This window comes from Callospermophilus lateralis, chromosome 7 (genome assembly GCF_048772815.1).
Source record: "Callospermophilus lateralis isolate mCalLat2 chromosome 7, mCalLat2.hap1, whole genome shotgun sequence".
NCBI classification, from domain to species: domain Eukaryota; kingdom Metazoa; phylum Chordata; class Mammalia; order Rodentia; family Sciuridae; genus Callospermophilus; species Callospermophilus lateralis.
The window spans coordinates 9,534,380-9,554,961 of NC_135311.1; the positions used below are offsets into that span (position 1 = coordinate 9,534,380).

The window sequence follows — 20,582 nt, forward strand, 5'->3', positions numbered from 1 at the left end:
GCTATCTTGCGTACATATTCAAATCTTCATTTTGTAACCTTTCATATAACACGTCCTTAAACAAAAATTCTTGAAAACACATATCGGCATGTTTCACTAACAGCCAACACAAAAGTTAAGACAAGATCACAAACTCAAAAGCCAAGGTTAGACGATTCTTCTACCTCCCTCCCCTAGAAAGAAGTCATGCTTTTAAAAGATTGTATGTGCTGCAGCTGAGAAAGGCTTTTGCATGGATGGCCTTCATGGCTTGTTTGAGGGGGATCTCTCGATCAACTTTGCTTTAAATTTTACCAGGTGTCACAGAGGTATTCAAAATTTGCAATCACTTTTTATTGTACGCATTTTATTCCAGGGTCATGCAAGTAGATATTTGTCAACTCAAAACTCAGACCAGTGATTTGTAATTCTCAGAATGAGAAAAGCAAAAGCAAAAGCAAAAGCAGCCAAGATTTAGTGAGTAGCTCCACCGGCTTCTTTCCCTGGCTAATTGGGTGGATGTTTTTCTAGTTCATTCTGCCACAGAAGGGAGGGTATGAAGAAGCCTGCATCCCAACTCCGACCTTCTTTGCCTGCATCTTTTCTTCTGATCTAAGAGACCACAGTAGCCCAAAGCTAGGGAACCTGGACCTAACGATATTTGTAAACTGGTGTCAGATTATATTTTTTCTTTACCTTTTTTTTTTTTTTTTTACCCCAAGAAGACTTCTCTTATTTCATTGTGAATGCAGCTCTGTCTTCAAGAGTTTAAAAGAAAACCTCACCTTTCTGGGTGTTTTCTCCTGGCAGGTCTTTTAAAGCTAAGTTGTGGGCCACCTTGACAGAAACGATTGGGGGACTGTGTCTTCTATAGTGACACAGAGGATTCCAAGGGCCATGGGACACATTCATGTTCTAGGATTGGAAAGGGCTTCGAGGAGGAAGGATCGAGTGTAGACTGAATGAACAGAGTCAGAGAACAGAGATGAGGCCCTGGGAGCTGAGATCAAGGTAAGTGAAGACTGACAGTGAAAACATGGTGGGGTGAGAAGGGAGGAGGGAGGAGCAGGGTGGGGAAGAGGACACATGGGTGGGAGGAGACAGGACCACAGAAGGTGACAAAGAGCCTCAGAGCCATAAGTGATACTAGCCAGTGTTCAGTTCTTTCCAGTTACCCTATACACAGTGACACGGAGGCCAGAGTGTTGACATCCTAATTCAGTGCAGGTGTCCCGTGCAGGAGATGACCTTGATGCTCAGTCTGAAGCTCCTTTTCCTGCAAGGAATTTACTGAGAGGAAAGAACACGCAGGCCATCTGCAGGGAGCCACAAAGGCAGGAGAAAAACCTGAGGAAGTCTGAGAGGGAAAATGAGGAGCCCAGAATAGGCCAGAAGTCAGGTCGGCGTGGGTTTCCCAGGGAGGGAGACTGAGGTTGGTGTTGGCGAGGTGGGAAGTCAGGGGGCACAGTGAGCTCGTGTGGGCAGGTGGCCTCCATCTGTGTTCTGGGAAAAGCTGGCTGGGAAGGAGGAATCCAGGAGTTAGGGTGGTGTGCAGGGGAACAAGAGTTAGGCAGCCACACAAGCATGTCTGAAGCCTGAGCAACAAGGATTCAAGACGAGGGATCCTCAGGGAAGGTCTTGTGACAAAGGGAAGAATCCTGGATGTCCCTAGGAGAGCTGGGACACCCGCTGGCTGAGTTCTAATCAGCATGTGTCTTACCCACCCTGACCTTTCCTCGTCTTTTCCTGTGATGAGGGAGCCCATAACCATCAATGACCCATGTTCTGCCTCAACTTGGGCCCCAAGGAGGGGAGTTGGCCACTTATGGACCAAGAGCTCTGAAACAGTGAGCCCCCAAGTAAACTCTTCCTCCTTCCAATTGTTCTTGTCAGGTCCTTTGGTCACAGAGGCAACAAAGCTGACTAAAACATCCCTCTTCCTTCTCCTCCTCCTCCTCCCCCTCCTCCTCCTCCTCCTCTGTCTCTTATCAGCTCACAACCTCTTGGTTCCAGATCTTCATTCCTTATTTAGTTAATTTTCTTTCCTCTCTTTCCCACCCCAAACCAACTGTCCTCTTCTTGCTTTCCACACCCCACTCTTAAGAGCAGCCATCAAAAATTTTGTGAAATTCAGGGATAAATGAAAATGTGGGTGGAGCCTTGTCAGCCCTTGAGGCTACTACCACAGAATGCCACAGACTGGGAGGTTTATAAATGCCATAAATTGATTTTTCACACTTCTGGAGATGGGGAAGTCCAAAGTAGATTTGGTTTCTAGTGGGATCTGCATTTTGGTTCATAAAAGGCACCTTCAGAAGATGTCTTCTCATGATGGAAGTGTAATGGGGCCTCCCTGGGGTCCCTTTTTTAAGGCACTAATCTCATTTCTGAGGGCTGAGACAGCATGGCCTAATCACCTTCCAAAGGCCCTGCCCCCTAGTCTCATCACATGAATTTGGGGAAGACATAAAGATTCAGAGCAGAGCAGTTTTGTGTTCAAAGGGGCGGGGAGTGCTTTTAAAGCTACCAAAATACAAAACTTCTTATTTCTATAGAAGGTTATGTCTGTGTGTTTTTATCTGATTTGCTGATGTTGTGTCCCTTGGGCACAGGGATGCTCACAGGTTGGTTGCAGGCACTCTTGAGCACCAGGGGGCCCCATTCCATGACTACGTGCAAACTGCTCACTGGCTGCCTAGTGCCACCTGCCCTAGCTGCTCAAATGACCTTTACCTCTGCAGGAATGAGAGGTAAAGTTAATCTCCCCTTCTCAAAGTGGTCACCCCAATACTTGGAACATGGGTGACCACTGAGAAATTGCAACCAAATAAATGCACATGCATCTGACACTGGAACAAGAGTGGGCAAGAGGCTTACTCTGGCCACTTACAAAACAACTCGGTTCATACCCTGGATGGGAGAACTGCTCCTGTCTTCTGCCCACACACTGTTGGTGCATGTCCCATTGTCCCTTTGTGCCTGCAAGGTATGAGACAGTGGCAGAGGCTGATGACAGAAGGGGCCTGCCCTGTCCCTGCAATGAGACCTGGCAGTGGTGGCAGGATGGAGGTGGAGAGGCAGAGTATGGAGTTGCCAAGGCCCCAGACTGTGGGGAGCAGGTGGAGGAGGGCTGAGCTTGCAGGTGAGGCTGTGGGAGGAGGAACCTCTATAGCTGGGGAGGCTCCTATGAGCTCCCATGCAAGTTTCACTGAACTTCTCTTATGAAACACAAATTCAATAAAATTCCTATAAAGTTCAAGCTGGTGATCACAGATAACTAAATTATCTGTGACTGAATTCTCCTTTAAGGTTGAGTAATAGTCTATTGTGTGTATTTACCACATTTTCTTTATCCATTCATCTGCTGATAGGTACATAGTTTGGTCCCATAGCTTGGCTATTGTGAATTGGGCTGCTGTAAACACTGATGTGGCTGTATCACGTTTTCACCCCCCCCCATCTTCTCCTGCATTCATTATTATTTGTATTCTTGTTGGTTGCCATTCTAATTGAATGAGGTGAAATCTTAGTGTTTTGATTTGCATTTTCTGATTGCTAAAGATGTCAAATAATTTTTTCATGTAATTGTCAGCCATTTTTATTTCTTCTTTTGAGAAATATCCATTTAGTTCCTTTTTTTGGTGGGGGGTACCAGGGATTGAACTCAGGGGCACTCAACCACTGAGCCACATCCCCATCCCTATTTTGTATTTTATTTAGAAACAGGGTCTCACTGGGTTGATTTGCACCTTGCTTTTGCTGAGGCTGGATTTGAACTTGCGATCTTCTGCCTCAGCCTCCTGAGCTTGCTGGGATTACAGGCATGCACCACCACACTTGGCTTGTTTAATTCTTTTACTGATTTTTTTGATTGGGTTAATTGATTTTTTTTTGTGTGTGTGTGTGTGTGTCTGTGTGTGTATAAGGTTTTTGAGTTCTTTGTATGTTTGGGGTATTAGTCTTCTCTTGGAGAAGTAGATGGCAAAGAATCTTTTCCCATTCTGTAGGTTCTTGCTTCATGGTCTTGTTTCTTTTGTCATGAAGAAACTTTTAATTTGATGCCATCTCATATATTAATTCTTGGTATTATTTCCTGAGACTTAGAAGTTCTACCGAGGAAGTCATTGCCTGCTTCTGAATGTTAGAGGGCTGAGCCTAAGTTTTCCCCTAGGAGTTGTCAAGTTTCTAGTCTAAGTCCTAGTCTTTGATCCATTTTGAGTTGACTTTTGTGCAGTGTGAGAGAGAGGGATCTAGTTTTCTTCTTCTACATAGGCATTTCTAGCTTTCACAACTCCATTTGTCCAAAAAAGAAAAAAAAAAAAGACTTTTCTCGGACATATATTTTTGTTAAAGATCAGACGATTACATCTGTTCAGATTTGTCTCTGTTTTGTGTTCCGTTCCATTGGTCTATGTGTCTGTTTTCCATGTCAGTATCCTGCAGTTATTGTTACTCTAGCTCGGTGGTTTAACTTGAGGTTGGATACTGTGACTCCTCCAGCACTACTGTTACAGCTTGGAATTGCTTTGGCTACTCTGGGTCTGCTATTTTTCTAAATTAATTGAAGGATTGCTTTTCGTAATTGGGTGAAGAATGTCATCGGTGTTACTGTAGGAGAAATCTTGCTACTGGCTGTTTGCTATGCTGCTGGGGAGAGGAATTAAGGGCACGGTCTTTGGTTTCATCTCATTGCTAAGCAGGTGACTTTTTTTTTTTTTTATATTTTGGGTTTGGGACATAGAATTGCTCCTGACTTTTTCCTAGCAGCCTGGCTCCCTCTGTTTGTCTAGGAGCAGGATGTTATCTTGTCTCTTTCCACTTTTTTTTTTCCCTGAGGTGTAGTGGGGTTTCCCCTGTACTGTGAGGGCTGCAGGGATTTCTGGCCTCTCCCTGTCAGGTTAAGGCTTTCTTTGTGGGTAGAAAATAAAGCGAAAAGACCTTGTTGGGATTTCCTACCTTTCCATGTAGTCAGCTGCTGTCCTTCCTCACAATTGCGTCATGAGATTATGTATCTGAGGTCATCTCAGATTCCAGACTCTCAGGGGCTCTTGCTTGGGGCTGTGGAAAACAGTCTGGAGACTGGTGTGAACTCTCCCTGTGTCTGTGAATGATGGCCTTCTGCAAAACCATCTTGGCCTTTGGTAATTTGTTACCAATTTTAGCGGATTCTTTTAACTGACTTGTATAGCATTTGTCAACTGTTCCAAGTACATAAGGTTTTCCTCCCATCCTTCCTTGGAGGAGTCTGTTTTTTTTCTTGGATTTGGGGGTTGTTCATACGTTGCCTGGATACTTCAAGTCTCCTCCAATCAAGACAAGTTGTGATTTGGGTTATTTAGCCTTTAAAAATTGCAAGTGTGGGAGTAGAATTCTTTCCAGCTTTCTGTACCCTTATCTTTTCAAAAATTTCTTTCTTTTCTAAATTTGTATGAGATCGTTTGTTTTCTTAGAAATCAAGACAGTGAATGAATACTCAAACATATTTATAAGGTGATATTTACACATATTTAAGAGCTTAAATATTTAAAAACACTATAAAAGCTGGGCATGGTAGGACACACTTGTAATCCCAGCAACTTGGGAGGCTGAGACAGGAGGATTGGTAGTTCAAAGCCAGCCTCAGCAAAAAGTGAGGTGATAAGCAACTCAATGAGACTCTCTCTGTAAATAAAAAAATACAAAGTAGGGCTGGGATGTGGCTCAGTAGTCAAGTACCTCTGAGTTCAATCCCTGGTAACTGCACCCCCATCCCCTGCTGCCCCCCTTTCCGGACCCCCAAAAATACAAACAAACAAACACAACCACTATAAAAGAAGAAGGGAACCCTGTCCAGGAGCAAGTGTCTTAAGACAAGATAACTATGGAGCATCTAAGTAGGACCAATGAGAAGGGAATTCTGGGTAAAAGATTTCAGAATACTTTATTAATGTTTTACAAATTCTGGCTAGTTTCTTATTATGAGCAGCAGTAGGAAGTTTAGCAGAACCCTGTACATAAAGTTCATGCTTAGTAACATGCTTTATCCTAAGTCCAATTAAGTAGGATACTCATTTCATCATGTAGGGTTATAAGTATCCTTTGCAATTTCCTTAAAAGTTTTATGTTAAAGATCTCCTTCATAACTAAATATAATAATTGTATGCATGGATTCAAGCAATTTAAACATTGAGCAAATATTTACTAAATACCTACCATTTTCCAGTCACTCTGTTAGGTGAGGACATAGGATAAAAATATTAGAACTAATACCCCAAACCCATCATTGAAGTAAAAATACGGTTTGGACATACATTTTTTAAAGATAGCCACATTATACTTTTCAAGCAGGATTTTTTTTTTTTTTTTAAATCTAGACTCTACTCTTTGAACCCAGCACACCAAGGTTTATAGTTCTTGGTGCATTTTTCTCCCTACGTAGACTGAAAGATCCTTTAATAAACAATTGCATGTCGACCAACGGATACTCGTTAGTTTAGCAAGATGCTTTGTTCTTGGCAGGTGCTAAGTGACTGTTGAGTGAAAATATATCAATGAAACTCAGAGGAAATCTTTCTGTATATGTGCCCATGTCCCTGTGGTTTCCGTGATGGCTACTGGCCAATCTAAGAACAATGGAGAGTTGGTGATTGTTTATCCTGTTGTGGAGGACAACCACAGGAGATTCTGAAAAAGTAAGTAAAGTAACCGGTGACGTCAGAGATATGAATATAGTAGAGTGGGGCATGGGGTAGAGAAGAGAGCATGTGGGGGGATAATTCAAAATGTCAACAGGACAAAATGACAGAAAACACTTAAGACCTTGGGTTCCATCCACAAGGACTGAAAAATATGCCCCTAGTGGTCAGGTGACTGTTCAGGGCCACAAAAGACTTGTCCCATAGCAGTTGAAATAGGGGAAGATGACCAGGAAGGAATTTCATAACAATGAGAGAAGCTGGAAGACTGGGCAGACACTCAGAAGAGCAGGGGAAATGGGAAACTGAGCAGGTGGTCAGGGTTTGGGGTGGAAGCAGATTTTCAGGCAGGAGAGGTCTGTCTGTTGGTTGAATAAGGAAGTCAGAAGAGAGGTCTGTGGGGTAGGTTTGTTTAGAACAGAAACCAAAGGACGACTTCTCTGAGAGAAAGAAGTAGCATCTTCAAGGGCCATGCTGCTTCTGCTACTCCCCTTTGCTCGCTGCTCTCTTCCCAGGAGGTGACAGTGGTAAGAACCGGGGCAACTGACCAGATGGGTGTGTGTATGTGTGTGTGTGTGTGTGGTGATGGTAGTTTCCCCTGCACACACCTGGAGAGAACGAGTGCTAAGCTGGCCCCATTCTGCATGTTCTTACTCAAGCCCTCTGTGCTCTCATGGAGGATGTTGGTAGAGCATGGGACCCTGGGGGCCGGCAGACGTCAGCTAAGGTAACGGTGGCTCTCCACTTTTCCAGATTCTGGAACTGACCTTCCCAAGTCTCTCCCTCCCAATGTTTCATTTCTGAATGAAACATTTCATTCTATCTATTCTTTTGCCACAGGGTTTGAGGAGCCTGTCTCCTATCATCTCATGCAGACGTCATCCTTTTACAACCATTCCTGGGTACATGTGGGCTCAGGCTGGTTGGGGGAGCTGCAGACTCACAGCTGGAACAGCAGCTCTGACACCTTCATTTACCTGTTTCCCTGGTCCAGGGGCAACTTCAGTCACAAGGAGTTGGTGGATCTGGAAAGGTTTTTTCCAGATAGACTTCACCAGACCTCAGGAATTTTATAGTGATAAATTATTGTTTAAATGTGAGCTCAGTTCTCTTGACAGGGAGAAGAAAGGGAGGGGAGGTGGGGCGTCTCAGTGAACTTTTATTCCTCTAGTAAGCACCTTCTCTGTGATCTGAATCTTACTCCACTCTCTTCAGCATAAAACTGAAACCACACCCTGGGCACGTGCTATAAACCAGAACCCAATTCTTCAAAAGCATTAGTTTTTGCCACTTAGGAACTGCTCTGTCATTGCCTGCAGGCTGTGTGTTATCATCTCCCCTCAGAGAAATGCTGTGGCCCCCCTTACCCAGGCCTTCAATCAGGTGCCTTCTGCTTCCTCACTCTTTGGTGGACTCTTTACAGCATGATTTTCTCTCCCATTTAATCTCTTCAGTCTTCCCTGTCTAAACTGTCATAGAAACCATTAAGTCCCCCCCCTCCACCATCACTATCACCTTTGAACAGTCCCCTCCCTTCCTCATATTATCATCTCTTCCTCCACCTCCGGCTCCTACCAGTTCCCCTTTCTGTGAACCTCAGCTCAAACCACACTGGGGTCCTTCCCCTAAACTCCCCAAACTCCCTTCTGCTTCTGCTGTCCTTTGCTTCCATCTCATCCCATTTTCTCCCTTTTCTCCTCTGATTCATGACTCTCCTTCCCCAGATCTCTTTAACCTACAGGTGGCAGCAGGCTGTGAACTGCACGCTGGGAAAGGGCTTCCTGGGCTTCCTGCAGGTAGCTATCCAAGGACATGACTTCATGAGCTTCCACAATGAAGCATGGTCACCATCTCCAGAGGGTGGAAGAGAGGCCCAGAAAGTCTGTGAACTGCTCAATCTCAGACAAGGCAGCACAGAGAGGGTACATAGGCTCCTCAGTGACGCCTGCCCACGTTTCACCTTGGGTCTTCTAGATGCAGGGAAGGCTCATCTCTAGCAACGAGGTCAGTCTTGTACCCAGTCTCCAAGAATTTTTCTATTTTAAAGTCAAATTCAGGATAAAAAGAGGATATCAAGTGACATTTCCAGAAGGGGGAAGTATATATCCATGTAGTCTCATGTGGAGTTCTGAGCCTCTCAGTGTATGTTAGAGTCTGTGTCTGGATGTGTTTTCTGTCCTTTGCAGTGAAGCCTGAGGCCTGGCTGTCCAGTGGCCCCAGTCCTGGGCCTGGCCATCTGTGGCTGGTGTGGCATGTGTCTGGCTTCTACCCAAAGCCCGTGTGGGTGATGTGGATGCATCGTGAGCAGGAGCAGCAGGGCACTCAGAGAGGTGACATCCTGCCCAATGGTGATGAGACGTGGTATCTCCGAGCAACCCTGGATGTGGCAGCTGGGGAGGCGGCTGGCCTGGCCTGCAGGGTGAAGCACAGCAGCCTAGGAGGGCAGGACCTCGTCCTCCACTGGGGTGGTAAGAGTGGGACCCAGGCTGGAGATGGGGGGAGGCAGTCTGCTATAGCAGAGCTTGAGGGCCAGCAAAAATTTGGGAGATTAGGGATTTTAGACTCAAAAGAAGACAAATATTTTAATCCAAGGAATGGAAGAATTAAATATGAGGGATCTGTAGATGCAGAAAGATGTAGGATGGAAGAAGGATTCCTCTCTGGAAAGGGATAAGAATAAAATAGGAGGAATGATTGGTGCAGTAGAAACTCAAAGAAAATAGTTAATACAGCAAACAGGGAGTGCGAGGGGTAAAATGGGGAATGGATCGGAAACAACCTCCTGGTGTCCACTTGAATCTGCAGCACCTCCTAGTGCCCTGGGCTGGATCCTCTTGGCAGTGATAGTGGCCCTGGCTCTTCTGACAGGTCTTGGATTTTGGTTTAGGAAACGCTGGTGAGTTCTTTGTATCCATCTGTCCTGTTCGTCCCTCCTCCCCAATGCTCTTCCCTTCTTTTTTGACTTTTTCCTCACTTTCCTTCTCCTCTCACCCCATTTCCATTTTCTCCTCAGTTCTCGCCTCCACCTCTTGAAGATCTGTTATTTCTCTGTTCTCATTTGGTTCATGTAGAACCCACTGTGAAGCTCCCTGTAACGCTGTACCTTTGAAGTGAGGGCCCAGCTACCCAGGTGCCCAGTCTACACCTGGACACCACGAGGTGATGACATCACTCCAACTGTCCTTGTGAAACCTTTGTAATTTATCTGGTTCATGATCAGTTACCAATATCTGCTCAATGCAATCTTGCAGGATGTGTGTTCAGACCTGGGCTGGGACTTTACCTGTGAATGGAATAGGAACCTAGCAACCTCTACTAGGTTAGATATAGTGGACCATCAGAAGAATTCCAGGTGTCACATCCTCCAGGGGTCCTTCCTTGAACCACAGTGGGAAGCCATCTCCCCTCCATCTGTGTATCCCCGCCTGTCAACTGTACCCCTCACTGTCTACTTCTGTGGCAGTTGTGTAGCTGTGTTTCTTTCTTTCAGTTTTTAGAACATTGAGAGCAAAGCACGTGCTTTTGAAGTATCTGTAGCCCTGGTGAAGTGTCTGGCCTGCATGGAACATGTTCTCAATAAAAATCTGTGTTGAATTTATGTAATGTTTGCAGTTTTTTTTTCTTTTTAAATTCTCTGCCTTTGTGCCACCTGAGTTGTAGTTGAAACATTTCATGCCCGACTTCAAGTCTTGCTTGGCCAAGAGATTTTATGTTTTCCTAATTCTACAGTTTTTCTCTGAGCCTCTGAGAATAAATACAATGTTGCCTCTTACTAATTCTGTTATTCATTTAGGGAAGTATTAGTGTGAAACTGTTGTTCCAAGTGCTCTAAACTGAAAGATCAGGGAAGGATGAAGGTCTTCCATATCCTGTGTGGTTTATGGTCAAACAGCAGATTTATTACAATGGAGTTTGGTAGAAATGTAGACTCTGTGGCCTGAATTATAATTTAATTTTAACAGAATCATCAGAAGACGGATCGATGCATTGAAGGTTGAGAGGCACCTCGTGGTGGTGATACCTGAAATATGGCCCAAGGGCATCACTGAAGAGAGAATAAAAAGTGAGGAGTCAAAATGCTGCTCTTCAGGGCTGAAGTAGGTGCAGGTGAGTAAGGTGCATTCTCAGCAGTTATGTTCTCTACAGTTACAGCTGCAAATACTTCCTTAGTGACCACTGAGCCATGCTCCTAGGGTAAATAGAGGGTTAGGTTCCTTTGAGTTTCTGTTCACAATATTTTTGTTAACTAATGAATACATAACCTTGTTTTTGTGTATTTTGTTTCAAAATCTTACTTAATATATCTTTATTACTGTAAATTGCATGATTATTTGAGAGGTGTTTAACAATTTCCTGACCCTGATTAATGTTATAATAAATTTCCTTGGCTTTCAAACTTCTTACAATAATGTCTACCATATGTAAAATAATCTATTGTCATTTCAAGAAACCCCAATTTTAGTTTTTGTTATAGCTTTATCGTAGCATTATAGAGGTTACTTTACAAACTAGCTTCACCTAGTAATCATCAAATTTCATATTCCATTTTCCTGTGTATTGCCTTGTTTATTCATTAACATAGAACTCTCAGGCAACAGCATTATAACACTGACAAGGCTTATCTAAAACACATACTTCCTCTGTAATACACATCAGAGCCTTTTCAGTTTAAGAAATTAGGTAGCATTTTAGAGATGTGTTTGGTATCATTTTACTTGGCAAAATCAGTAACAAAAAGCACAAAAGTGTGAAAAACATAGCACTGGGTAGACCACACAAAGAATGCTCATCCAGATTTCAGAAGTGAAATCTGAAGACAGAGCATCAAGTTTTTTGGACTTTCATAGGGAATGTGTTCTTCATTTGACTCCCATTTTGTACCACTCTGTACATATCCATGAATGACCACAAAAGCGCTCTGAGTACTTACTTCAGGGTTACAAATATCCACAGGTAGAGTAATTCAGAAGTCCTGACTAATAGGGATGTACTAATGACCTCAACTGGCAGTGAGTCAAGACCTCCATGACCAGACTTCAATACTTTAAAAATCATAAATTGATTCAACAAACAGTTCTTAGGCACCTACTGTACATTCACTAAGCAGCAGGTGCATATTGAGTTTAAAGTAATGGAAGGAAAACAAATCATCACTGTGTTCTGAGCTTGAAAATTTTGCTTACCCAATTTGATTGTGCAGTTTATTATTTTCATTGTTTCTTTCTTTCTTACCTTCTTGGAAGAATTAGTTGAGATGAACTTGGGGAACCGGACTTAGTCTTATTTCATTTAGGAAGCTGAGAAAATGGAACCCAGGGCCAAGGGAATATATAGAGAGACCAGGAACAGGGGACAGCACAGCTAAGAAAATTCCCTGTGGATTTCCTCCAGAAACATTAATTGAAGCATCCCTTGTCCTTCCTTCCTTCATTACGCATCTCTTACTAGTTGTATGAAGAATAGATTCCCTGAGAATTGAAAGTAGTTCTAAAGTACAGGACAATATTGGAAAAAGAAGTTGTGATGAGAGAAGAGGAAAAGGTAAAAACATGGGAGGGGGAGAATAAACGCTGGGACAGCTGAAGTCTTTTTAATTGGATTGGACATGATTGGCTACTAACCATGTACCTTTCAGTCCACTGTCTCACGTTTGCATGGCAGCAATGGGGTTTCAGTTGATGATCAGCACAAAGCAATCATGAGGTCCCAGTATGACAGGCTAAAGAGAACAGGTAATCTATAAATCAAGACAAACACCAGAGACACATTTACATTTGCTCGAAGGGGGGAGGCAGTGTATGAACCTGTCCTAAGGTGGCTGGCTCAGTTTATGTGCAGCCTGATTTTTATGTTTGATGGTGGGGGAAAGAGATGCTCTTTCTTGTTTTGGATGTTATCATGCTGGGTAGAATTTCCCCAAGTCATTTTTCAGCAGGTGAGAAACAAATCTAGAAGAAACAGACCAGAAGTTAGAGGAAACAAACTCACAGAAAGTCCTTCTCCACTGTAACCAATCCTGCATGACCCTGGATTTCTCAGTCCTATTGGCCAATATGCTTCCTTGGGTATTCTTCAGTTCATCAAGTTGGGTGTCCTCTTGTTGGAGACTGAAATCGTCCTGAAAGATACACACAGATGTCAGGGGACTAGGCTGATCTCTAATTTTGGTCACAATATTCTTTTATTTCCTTCTTCCTCCCACTTCTTCCTGAAGTTGACTATTTCTTAAAACATCTCTCTTTTATTTTATTTTTAAAAATACAAGTCCCTATCTTTTTCAACTTTTATACTGCCTTGGTTTTAACTATGGCATGTGGATTGGTCCCTCTCTGGGACATTTCATGAATTTTTGTCAAACCACTGACCAGGAACAAAAGTGGTGGTTCTGCTCCTGGGGAAGTGAGTGATTTTGAAAAGGTTCCTTATTCTTTTCTTCAGTTATATTAAGGCATGAGATATTCTGTCAGTGTTTTCAGGGATGAAAAGATAATTTTGCACAAGCATTAAGAAGAAGATTAAAAATTTACAAAATAGGGCTGGGGTTGTGGCTCAACGGTACAGTGCTCGCCTCACACAGGCAGGACCCAGGTTCGATCTTCAGCACCACATAAAAATAAAGGCATTGTATTGTGTCCATGTACATCTAAAAAATAAATATTAAAAACTTTACAAAATAAACAAAGTATGTGAATAGCTCATTCACAGATGAAAACCCCTAAAGATGAAAGTATATAAATGATACTCAGATGCACTAGTCATTAGAGAAGTGAAAATTAAAAGAAAGTGTTATTTTGCATTACCAACTTGGGAAAATCAGAAATCCAGAGAAACCCAGTGTATGCAGGAATGGGCAATAGTTGGACTCCTCCTGCATTGATGTGGTGAAGTGATTAGGGAGAGCTTGTGGCAGTGTCTTATCTAAGTATGTGCATGTTGTGCTTGAAATCCCACTTCTGAACATAATGTCCCCTCAGTTCCAAGAGGGAACATACAATGATGTTTGTCACAACAATTTAATGGTCACGAGGTTCTAGAAGCATACCTGATATGTTTACCCTGTGGTAAACATGTTACCACTTTAGTGAAATGTGGTAGATGCACATTATGGGGTCCTGTGTAGAGGCCAGACATGGGCTAGACATAGAGTGATGTGGGACTGTCTTTAAGAGCATGCTAAATTAAATGCATTATGCACGAAGCATCATTTTCTTCTTTTTTGTTACAATTCAAGTTTTACACAAAAGTAACACACTTTAGAAGACCATAGATAGAGAAGGATGATACATTAATATATTAAAATGTGGGGGAAAGGAAAAAAGTAGGATAAAAAAATCAAATGGATTGAATAGTTAAATAGAAGAAGCATGAATGGGAGGGGGGATAGGAAAAGGAAAGAGTGGAATGAACCTGATATAATTTTCCTATGTATATATATATGAATATGCCACAGTGAATCTCACCATTGTGTACATCCACAAGACTGGGATCTGAATTAAAATAAGGTATATTTAATGCTTATATAATTATATCAAAATGGATTTTACTGTCATGTATAACTAAAAAGAACCAATAAATGTGTTAAGAGCATTAAAGTGAATTTGATACTCATGAAGAAAATAATTAATACAGGAATATTATTAACCCAACAATCATTAGTTAAGATTCCAAAGAAAGAACACAATGCACAAAAATGTTGGAAAATAATTATGCTCTGTAGGAAAGAGACTGAACTGGAATAACAAATTGTGCCAGGGAAAAATAATAAATGTATAATGTCATATAAAATACTTTGATTTCTAAGTACAGAATAAAGTACTTGCAACATCAGAGCTCTCTGGTTAAGAACCTGGGTTCAATACCCAGCAATGAAAGATGTGTCCGTAGTGGTAATGTAACTTTCAGTGTCACATAAGACTTGTTCCACAGCACTTGAAATAGGGGCAGATGAACAGGGTGGAAGTCCGGGACCATGAGAGAAGTTGGAAGACTGGGCAGAGAGTCAGAAGAGCAGGGGAAATGGAAAATGGAAAACTCAGGGTTTTAGGAAGCAGCAGATTGTCTTTGCTCCAGGAAGGAGAAGTTTGTTGGTTGAATAAGGAAGTCAGAAGAGAGGTCTGTGGGGTAGGTTGGTTTACAACAGAAACCAAAGGACGACTTTTCTAAGAGAAAGAAGTAGCATCTGCTAGGGCCATGCTGTTCCTGCTACTCCCCTTGTTTGCTGCTGTCTTCCCAGGAGGTGACAGTGAATTTGGTAAGATTTGTGGTAAGAGATCTGTCGGGTGCAAGTGTGTGTGTGTGTGTGTGTGTGTGTGTGTGTGTGTGTTTATGGTTGTTTCCCCTGAACACACCTGGAGAGAACGAGTGCCAAGCTGGCCCCATTCTGCATATTCTTACTCAAGCCCTCTTCCTGCTGTCATGGAAGCTGTTGATACAGCATGGGACCCTGGGGGCCAGCAGACGTCAGCTAAGGGAACGGTGGCTCTCCACTTTTCCTGATTCTGAGTCTTCCCACTCTGGCACCTTTCTTTCCCACGTCTCTCCCTCCCAGTGTTTGATTTCTTCCTATTCTATCTATTCTTTTGCTACAGGGTTTGAGGAGCCTGTCTCCTATCATATCATGTGGATGTCATCCTTTCACAACCATTCCTGGGCACATCTGGGCTCCGGCTGGTTGGGGGAGCTGCAGATTCACAGCTGGAACAGAAGGTCTGGTACCATCATTTTCCTGTATCCCTGGTCCAGGGGCAACATCAGTAATGAGCAGGTGATGGATGTGCAAAGGGCTTTCCAGATCCTCATTAGAGTTAAGGAACGTGACACTGATCACTTGACGTCTGCAGGTGAGCTCAGTTCCCTTACTGGGGAGGAGAATGGGAGGAGGGGTGGGGAGTCTCAGTGGACTTTTCGTTATTCTGGGAAACAGCCTTCTCTGTGATCTGAATCTTACTCCAACTCTTCAGCATAAAGCTGCAGTCACACCCTGGACACCTGCTATAAACCAGAACCCGATTCTCCAAAATTTTATGAACTGAGCTTGAGAGCTTGCCCGCAGGGCTCTGTGTTATCATCTCTCCTCAGAGGCATCCTGTGGCCTCCCTTTTCCATGGTCATGGAGGAGGTACCCCCAGCTTCCTCACTTATTGGTTGACTTTTTAAAGTGTGATTTTTCTCTCTCATTTAATCTCTGCTCTCATTCCTGTGTAAACTGTCATGGTGACCATGGATACATTCACCCTGGTTAGTTAGAGTCTCTGCTCTCTCACATTAAGTCCTTTATCTCCCCACACCTTCCCTATCACCTTTGAACAACCCCCTCCCTTCCTCATATTATCATCTCTTCCTCCACCTCCAGCTCCTACCAGTTCCCCTTCTGTGAACCTCCGCTCAAACCACACTTGGGTCCATTCTTCTAAACTCCCCAAATTCCCTTCTGCTTTTATTGTCCTTTGCTTCCACTCATTCCATTTCCTCCTTTTTCTCCTCTAATTCATGACTCTTTTTCCCCAGATCCCTTTAATCTACAGGTGGCAGCAGGCTGTGAACTGCACGCTGGGATGGCCTGGGTAGGCTTCCTGCAGGTAGCTATCCAAGGATATGACTTCATGAGTTTCCAGAATGAAACATGTTTACCATCTCCGAAGGGTGGAAGAGAGGCCCAGAAAGTCTGTGAACTGTTCAATTTGAACCAAGAGCAAACACATTTATTACACATGCTCCTCAGTGACGCCTGCCCACGTTTCACCTTGGGTCTTCTTGAGGCAGGGAAGGCTCATCTTCAGCGACAAGGTCAGTCTGGTAGCCCATCTCAAAGAACTCTTCTATTTTAAAGTCAAATTCAGGATAAAAAGAGGATATTGAGTGACATTTCCAGAAGTTGGAACCATGTGTCTCTGTAGTCTCATGTGGAGTTCTGAGACTCTCAGTGTATGTTACAGTCTGTGTCTGGATGTGTTTTCTGTCCTTTGCAGTGAAGCCTGAGGCCTGGCTGTCCAGTGGCCCCAGCCCTGGGCCTGGCCATCTGCTGCTGGTGTGCCACGTGTCTGGCTTCTACCCAAAGCCCGTGTGGGTGATGTGGATGCGAGGTGAGCAGGAGCAGCTGGGCACTCAGAGAGGTGACTTCCTGCCCAATGCTGATGGCACGTGGTATCTCCAAGCAACCCTGGATGTGGCAGCTGGGGAGGTGGCTGGCCTGGCCTGCAGGGTGAAGCACAGCAGCCTAGGAGGGCAGGACCTCGTCCTCCACTGGGGTGGTAAGAGTGGGACCCAGCTGGGGTTAGTGGGAGGTCCCCTATCAGAGCATGAGTCCAGATATACAATTTGGCATTTTTAAGAATTCCAGTCTCAAAAGAAGACAAATATTTTAATCCAAGGAATAGAAGAATTAAAATTAAAGATCTGTAAATGCAGAAATATGTAGAATGAATGAAGGATTCATCTCTTAAAAGGGATGAGATAAAACTAGGAAGAATGATTGGTGAGGAAGAAACTCAAAATAGTGCAGTTGAACAGGGCCAATAGGGAGTCAAACATGGGGTAAAACGGGGGATGCACTTGCAACAACGTCCCGGTGTCCCCTTGAATCTGCAGCTCCTCCTAGTGCCCTGGGCTGGATCCTCTTGGCTGTGATAGTGGCCCTGGCTCTTCTGACAGGTCTTGGATTTTGGGTTAGGAAGCGCTGGTGAGTTTTGTATCCATCTCTTCTGTTCATCCCTCCTCCCCATGGTCTTCCCTTCTTCTTTTTCTCTTTACTCACTTTCCCACTCCTCCCAAATCCACTCCCACTTTCTCCTCTATTCTCGCCTCCACCTTCTGAAGGTCTGTTATTTCTCTGTTCTCATTTGGTTCACGTAGGACCCACCGTGAAGCTCCCTGCAGTGCTGTCCCTTTGAAGTGAGGACCCAGCTACCCAGGTGCCCAGCCTACACCTGGACACCACGAGGTGATGACATCACTTCAACTGTCCTTGTGAAGCCTTTGTAATTTATCTGGTTCATGATCAGTTACCAATATCTGCTCAATGTAATCTTGCAGGATTTGTTGTTCTGACCTGGCATCTGGGACTTTAACTCTGAATTGAAGAGGATCCCAGCAAGCTCCACTTCTTTAGATGTAATGGATCACCAGATGCATCTTAGAGGTCACACCCTCCAGAGGTCCTTCCTTGATTCACAGTGGGAAGCACTGTCTCCTCCATCTGTGCTTCCTCACATTTCAAGTGTACTCCTCACTGTCTTGCATGCGTGGCAGTTGTGTAGATTCGTTTTTAATTTTCAGTTTTTAAAAGATTGAGAGCAAAGCACATGCTTTTTAAGTATCTGTATCCCTGGTGAAGTATCTGGCCTTCAAGTAGTGTGTTCTCAATCAAAACCTGTGTTGAATTTATGTAAGTTTTATACTTTTTCAATATTTTTTAAAAAATTTTCTGCCTTTTAAAAATTATCTCTGCCGTCCTGACATTTGTGTTATAGTTCAGACATTTGATGCTTGACTTGTTAAAAATCTTGCTTGGAGGAGAGTTTATGCTTCCTAGTTCTACAGTTTTTTCTCAGAGCCTCTGAGAAGAAACACAGTGTGAGGATGGCCTGAGGCCTGAGCCTAAGCAACTCCATTTTAAAAACCCCAGTTTGAAACCTGCAGTCTCCCCAGCACACCCACAGAGCCCTCCAGTGTGGCCTCAGACAAGTCACTTCCCCCACCCTGATAACAGAGTGAAGCCCTGGCAGGCTGTCCTCCCCTGATAAGAGGGAAAGGGGAGAGGATCAGGGAGGAGACCGCCAGACCAGATGTTTCTGACCCCAGGGCAAATGATGTCACTGAGAAATCCAGTGGTAGCTGATAAGGATTGAAAGGGGGTCAAAAGTCCCCAAATTTAGTATAAATAATAGAGCTGATGAGCAGGGATTCAGCCAGCTGAAACAAGATGCTGGAGAGCCTGATGAGGACCTGACATCCCATCACTTGTCATTGTTTCCTGATCCTCTGCATGATCCTCACTGCTCTCAAATTCTACCACCTCGTCTGGACCTTGGTGAGAGCTGCAACTTCTCCATATGACCCTCTCTTCAACCAGTTGTTCACTGCACACCAGGAAACGCCTGCCTTGGTTCTGGACATGATCACCGTGGTCTGAGTGAGTGTGCATCTGCTGGACTAAAGCCTAAGGCTTGAGACTTCTGAACTTAGCATGCAGAGGGAATGTCTGTCATTAGCCTGTCATGATTAAGTGTGTTTTGCAGCACTTAGAATTAATCTAGAATTGTTTGCTGTGAATGGATCATGTCTATTGTGGTGCCTAGCATTAAAGATTGTCATCTTCTTGATTAAGACCCTATAAAGTGAAAGTATATTGAGTAATTTGAGTGAATAAAGCATTGGACAGGGGCAGAAGTGCATGGATATTCCTTATTTCTTCCCCCCGACTGCATACGTCACAATATTACCCTCCTGCGACACACAATTTTGCCTGTAACCACTTTTATTATTCAATTAGGAAACCATTAGAATGAAACTTTTGTTTCCATTTATTCTCTAAACTAACAGAGCATGGAAGGATGAAGGTCCTCCATATTCAGTGTGGTTTATGGTCAAGCCACAGATTCGTTACATTGGGGCTTGGTAGAAATGTAGATTGTGGTTCCTGATCTCAGACTTACTGAATTATAATTTTTATTTTAACAAAACCATTAGAAGATTCACAGGTGCATTAAAGATTGAGAGGAACCTCATGGTGATGATACCTAAAATATGGCACAAGGGCATTACTGAAGAGGAAATAAAAAATGAGGAGTCACAGTGCTGCTCTTGAGGATTGAAGTAGGTCCTAGTGAGCAATGCACATTCTCAGCAGTTATGTTCTCCACAGTTGCTGCTGCAAACATTGCGTTAGTGAGTACTGAGCCAGGCTTCTAGGTTAAATAGAGGGATAGGTTACTTTGAGTTTCTGTTCACAGTATTTGTGTTAATTGATGAATATGTAGCCTGTTTTGTGTATTTTGTTTAAAAATCTTATTTAATATATATTTACAGGTAATAAATTGAATGATTATTGGAGGACTGTTTAACAATTTCCTGATCCTGACTGATGTAATAATAAGTTTCCTTGGCTTTCAACCTTCCTACAATGCTGGCTACCATACGTGAAAAAAATCTTTTGTCATCTCAAGAAACTCCAAATTTAGTTTTTGTCAAAGTTTTATCATAGCATTATAGATGTTATTTAACATAGTAGATTTACCTACTAATAATCAAATTTCATCTTTCTTTTTCCAGTGTATTGTGTTGTTCATTCATCAACCTGTAATTCTCAGGCAACCCATTATAACTGTAGCAAAGCTTATCTGAAATACTTTCTTCCTCTGTAATACACATTACAGCCTTTTCAGTTTAAGGATAATTAGTAGCATTTTAGATATCTTTGAAGTCATTTTAATTGGCACAGTCATAAACAAATAGCACAAAAGGGTGAAAAACATGGTATTGCAAAGACCACACAAAGATGCCCATCCTGTAGAGAGAAGTGAAACCTGAAGACAGCATCACTTTTTTTGACTTTCATAGGAAATGTGTTCTTCATTTGAGTGAGAATATTAATAAACAGATGTTCACCCAGCCTGAGGAAGTTAAGAGAAAAACGCTAGCTAAATAGTCCCTGTATAAAAATAAAAGAGATAAACATCTCAAAAGATTGGAAGAAGTACAAACAATAGGAAAAAGCAAGGTAACAAGTCTCTCCAAACAGCCCACAACACTTTAACAGCTGGTCTCATTGACAGCACAGTGGAGGAAATATTGGATAAAAAAAATTACAAAGTTCATAGTTGAAATGTTGAGTGAACCAAAATAGGATGTAATGAATGAACTGAGACAAAACATAGGAAACAAAGAACATTTCAATGAGGAGATAAAAGTTCTGAAAAAGAACCAAACAGA

At 43.0% G+C, this 20,582-nt stretch overlaps 1 protein-coding gene and 1 pseudogene across 3 annotated transcripts; both read left to right on the forward strand.

Moving 5' to 3' along the window:
- Nucleotides 1-3,042: 3,042 nt before the first annotated feature.
- LOC143403534 (T-cell surface glycoprotein CD1a-like) lies at nucleotides 3,043-9,749 on the forward strand (annotated as a pseudogene). Its single transcript, XR_013091874.1, has 6 exons — nucleotides 3,043-3,121; nucleotides 7,494-7,749; nucleotides 8,378-8,657; nucleotides 8,840-9,121; nucleotides 9,459-9,549; nucleotides 9,667-9,749. The product of XR_013091874.1 is annotated as a T-cell surface glycoprotein CD1a-like (transcript).
- A 936-nt stretch (nucleotides 9,750-10,685) lies between these two features.
- Nucleotides 10,686-19,568, forward strand: LOC143403971 (T-cell surface glycoprotein CD1a-like). Of its 2 annotated transcripts, none has more exons than XM_076862323.1 (7): nucleotides 10,686-10,760; nucleotides 15,242-15,493; nucleotides 16,161-16,439; nucleotides 16,622-16,903; nucleotides 17,241-17,331; nucleotides 17,505-17,592; nucleotides 17,685-19,568. In XM_076862323.1, exons 1-6 carry the CDS (start codon nucleotides 10,730-10,732, stop codon nucleotides 17,545-17,547), a joined length of 978 nt encoding a protein of 325 aa, XP_076718438.1. In that variant the 5' UTR covers nucleotides 10,686-10,729; the 3' UTR covers nucleotides 17,548-17,592; nucleotides 17,685-19,568. The 2 variants fall into 2 exon arrangements, with proteins under 2 accessions (XP_076718438.1, XP_076718437.1); XM_076862322.1 differs by lacking the exon at nucleotides 10,686-10,760 and adding an exon at nucleotides 14,670-14,904.
- Nucleotides 19,569-20,582: the final 1,014 nt, after the last annotated feature.

Bases quoted from the DNA above. Each gene is read 5' to 3' on its own strand.
- LOC143403971 (XM_076862322.1), top strand. From the start codon at position 14,844: ATGCTGTTCCTGCTACTCCCCTTGTTTGCTGCTGTCTTCCCAGGAGGT. The intron at 16,904-17,240 runs GTAAGAGTGGGA...TTGAATCTGCAG, and splicing joins CCTCGTCCTCCACTGGGGTG to CTCCTCCTAGTGCCCTGGGC. The intron at 17,332-17,504 runs GTGAGTTTTGTA...TGGTTCACGTAG, and splicing joins TTTTGGGTTAGGAAGCGCTG to GACCCACCGTGAAGCTCCCT.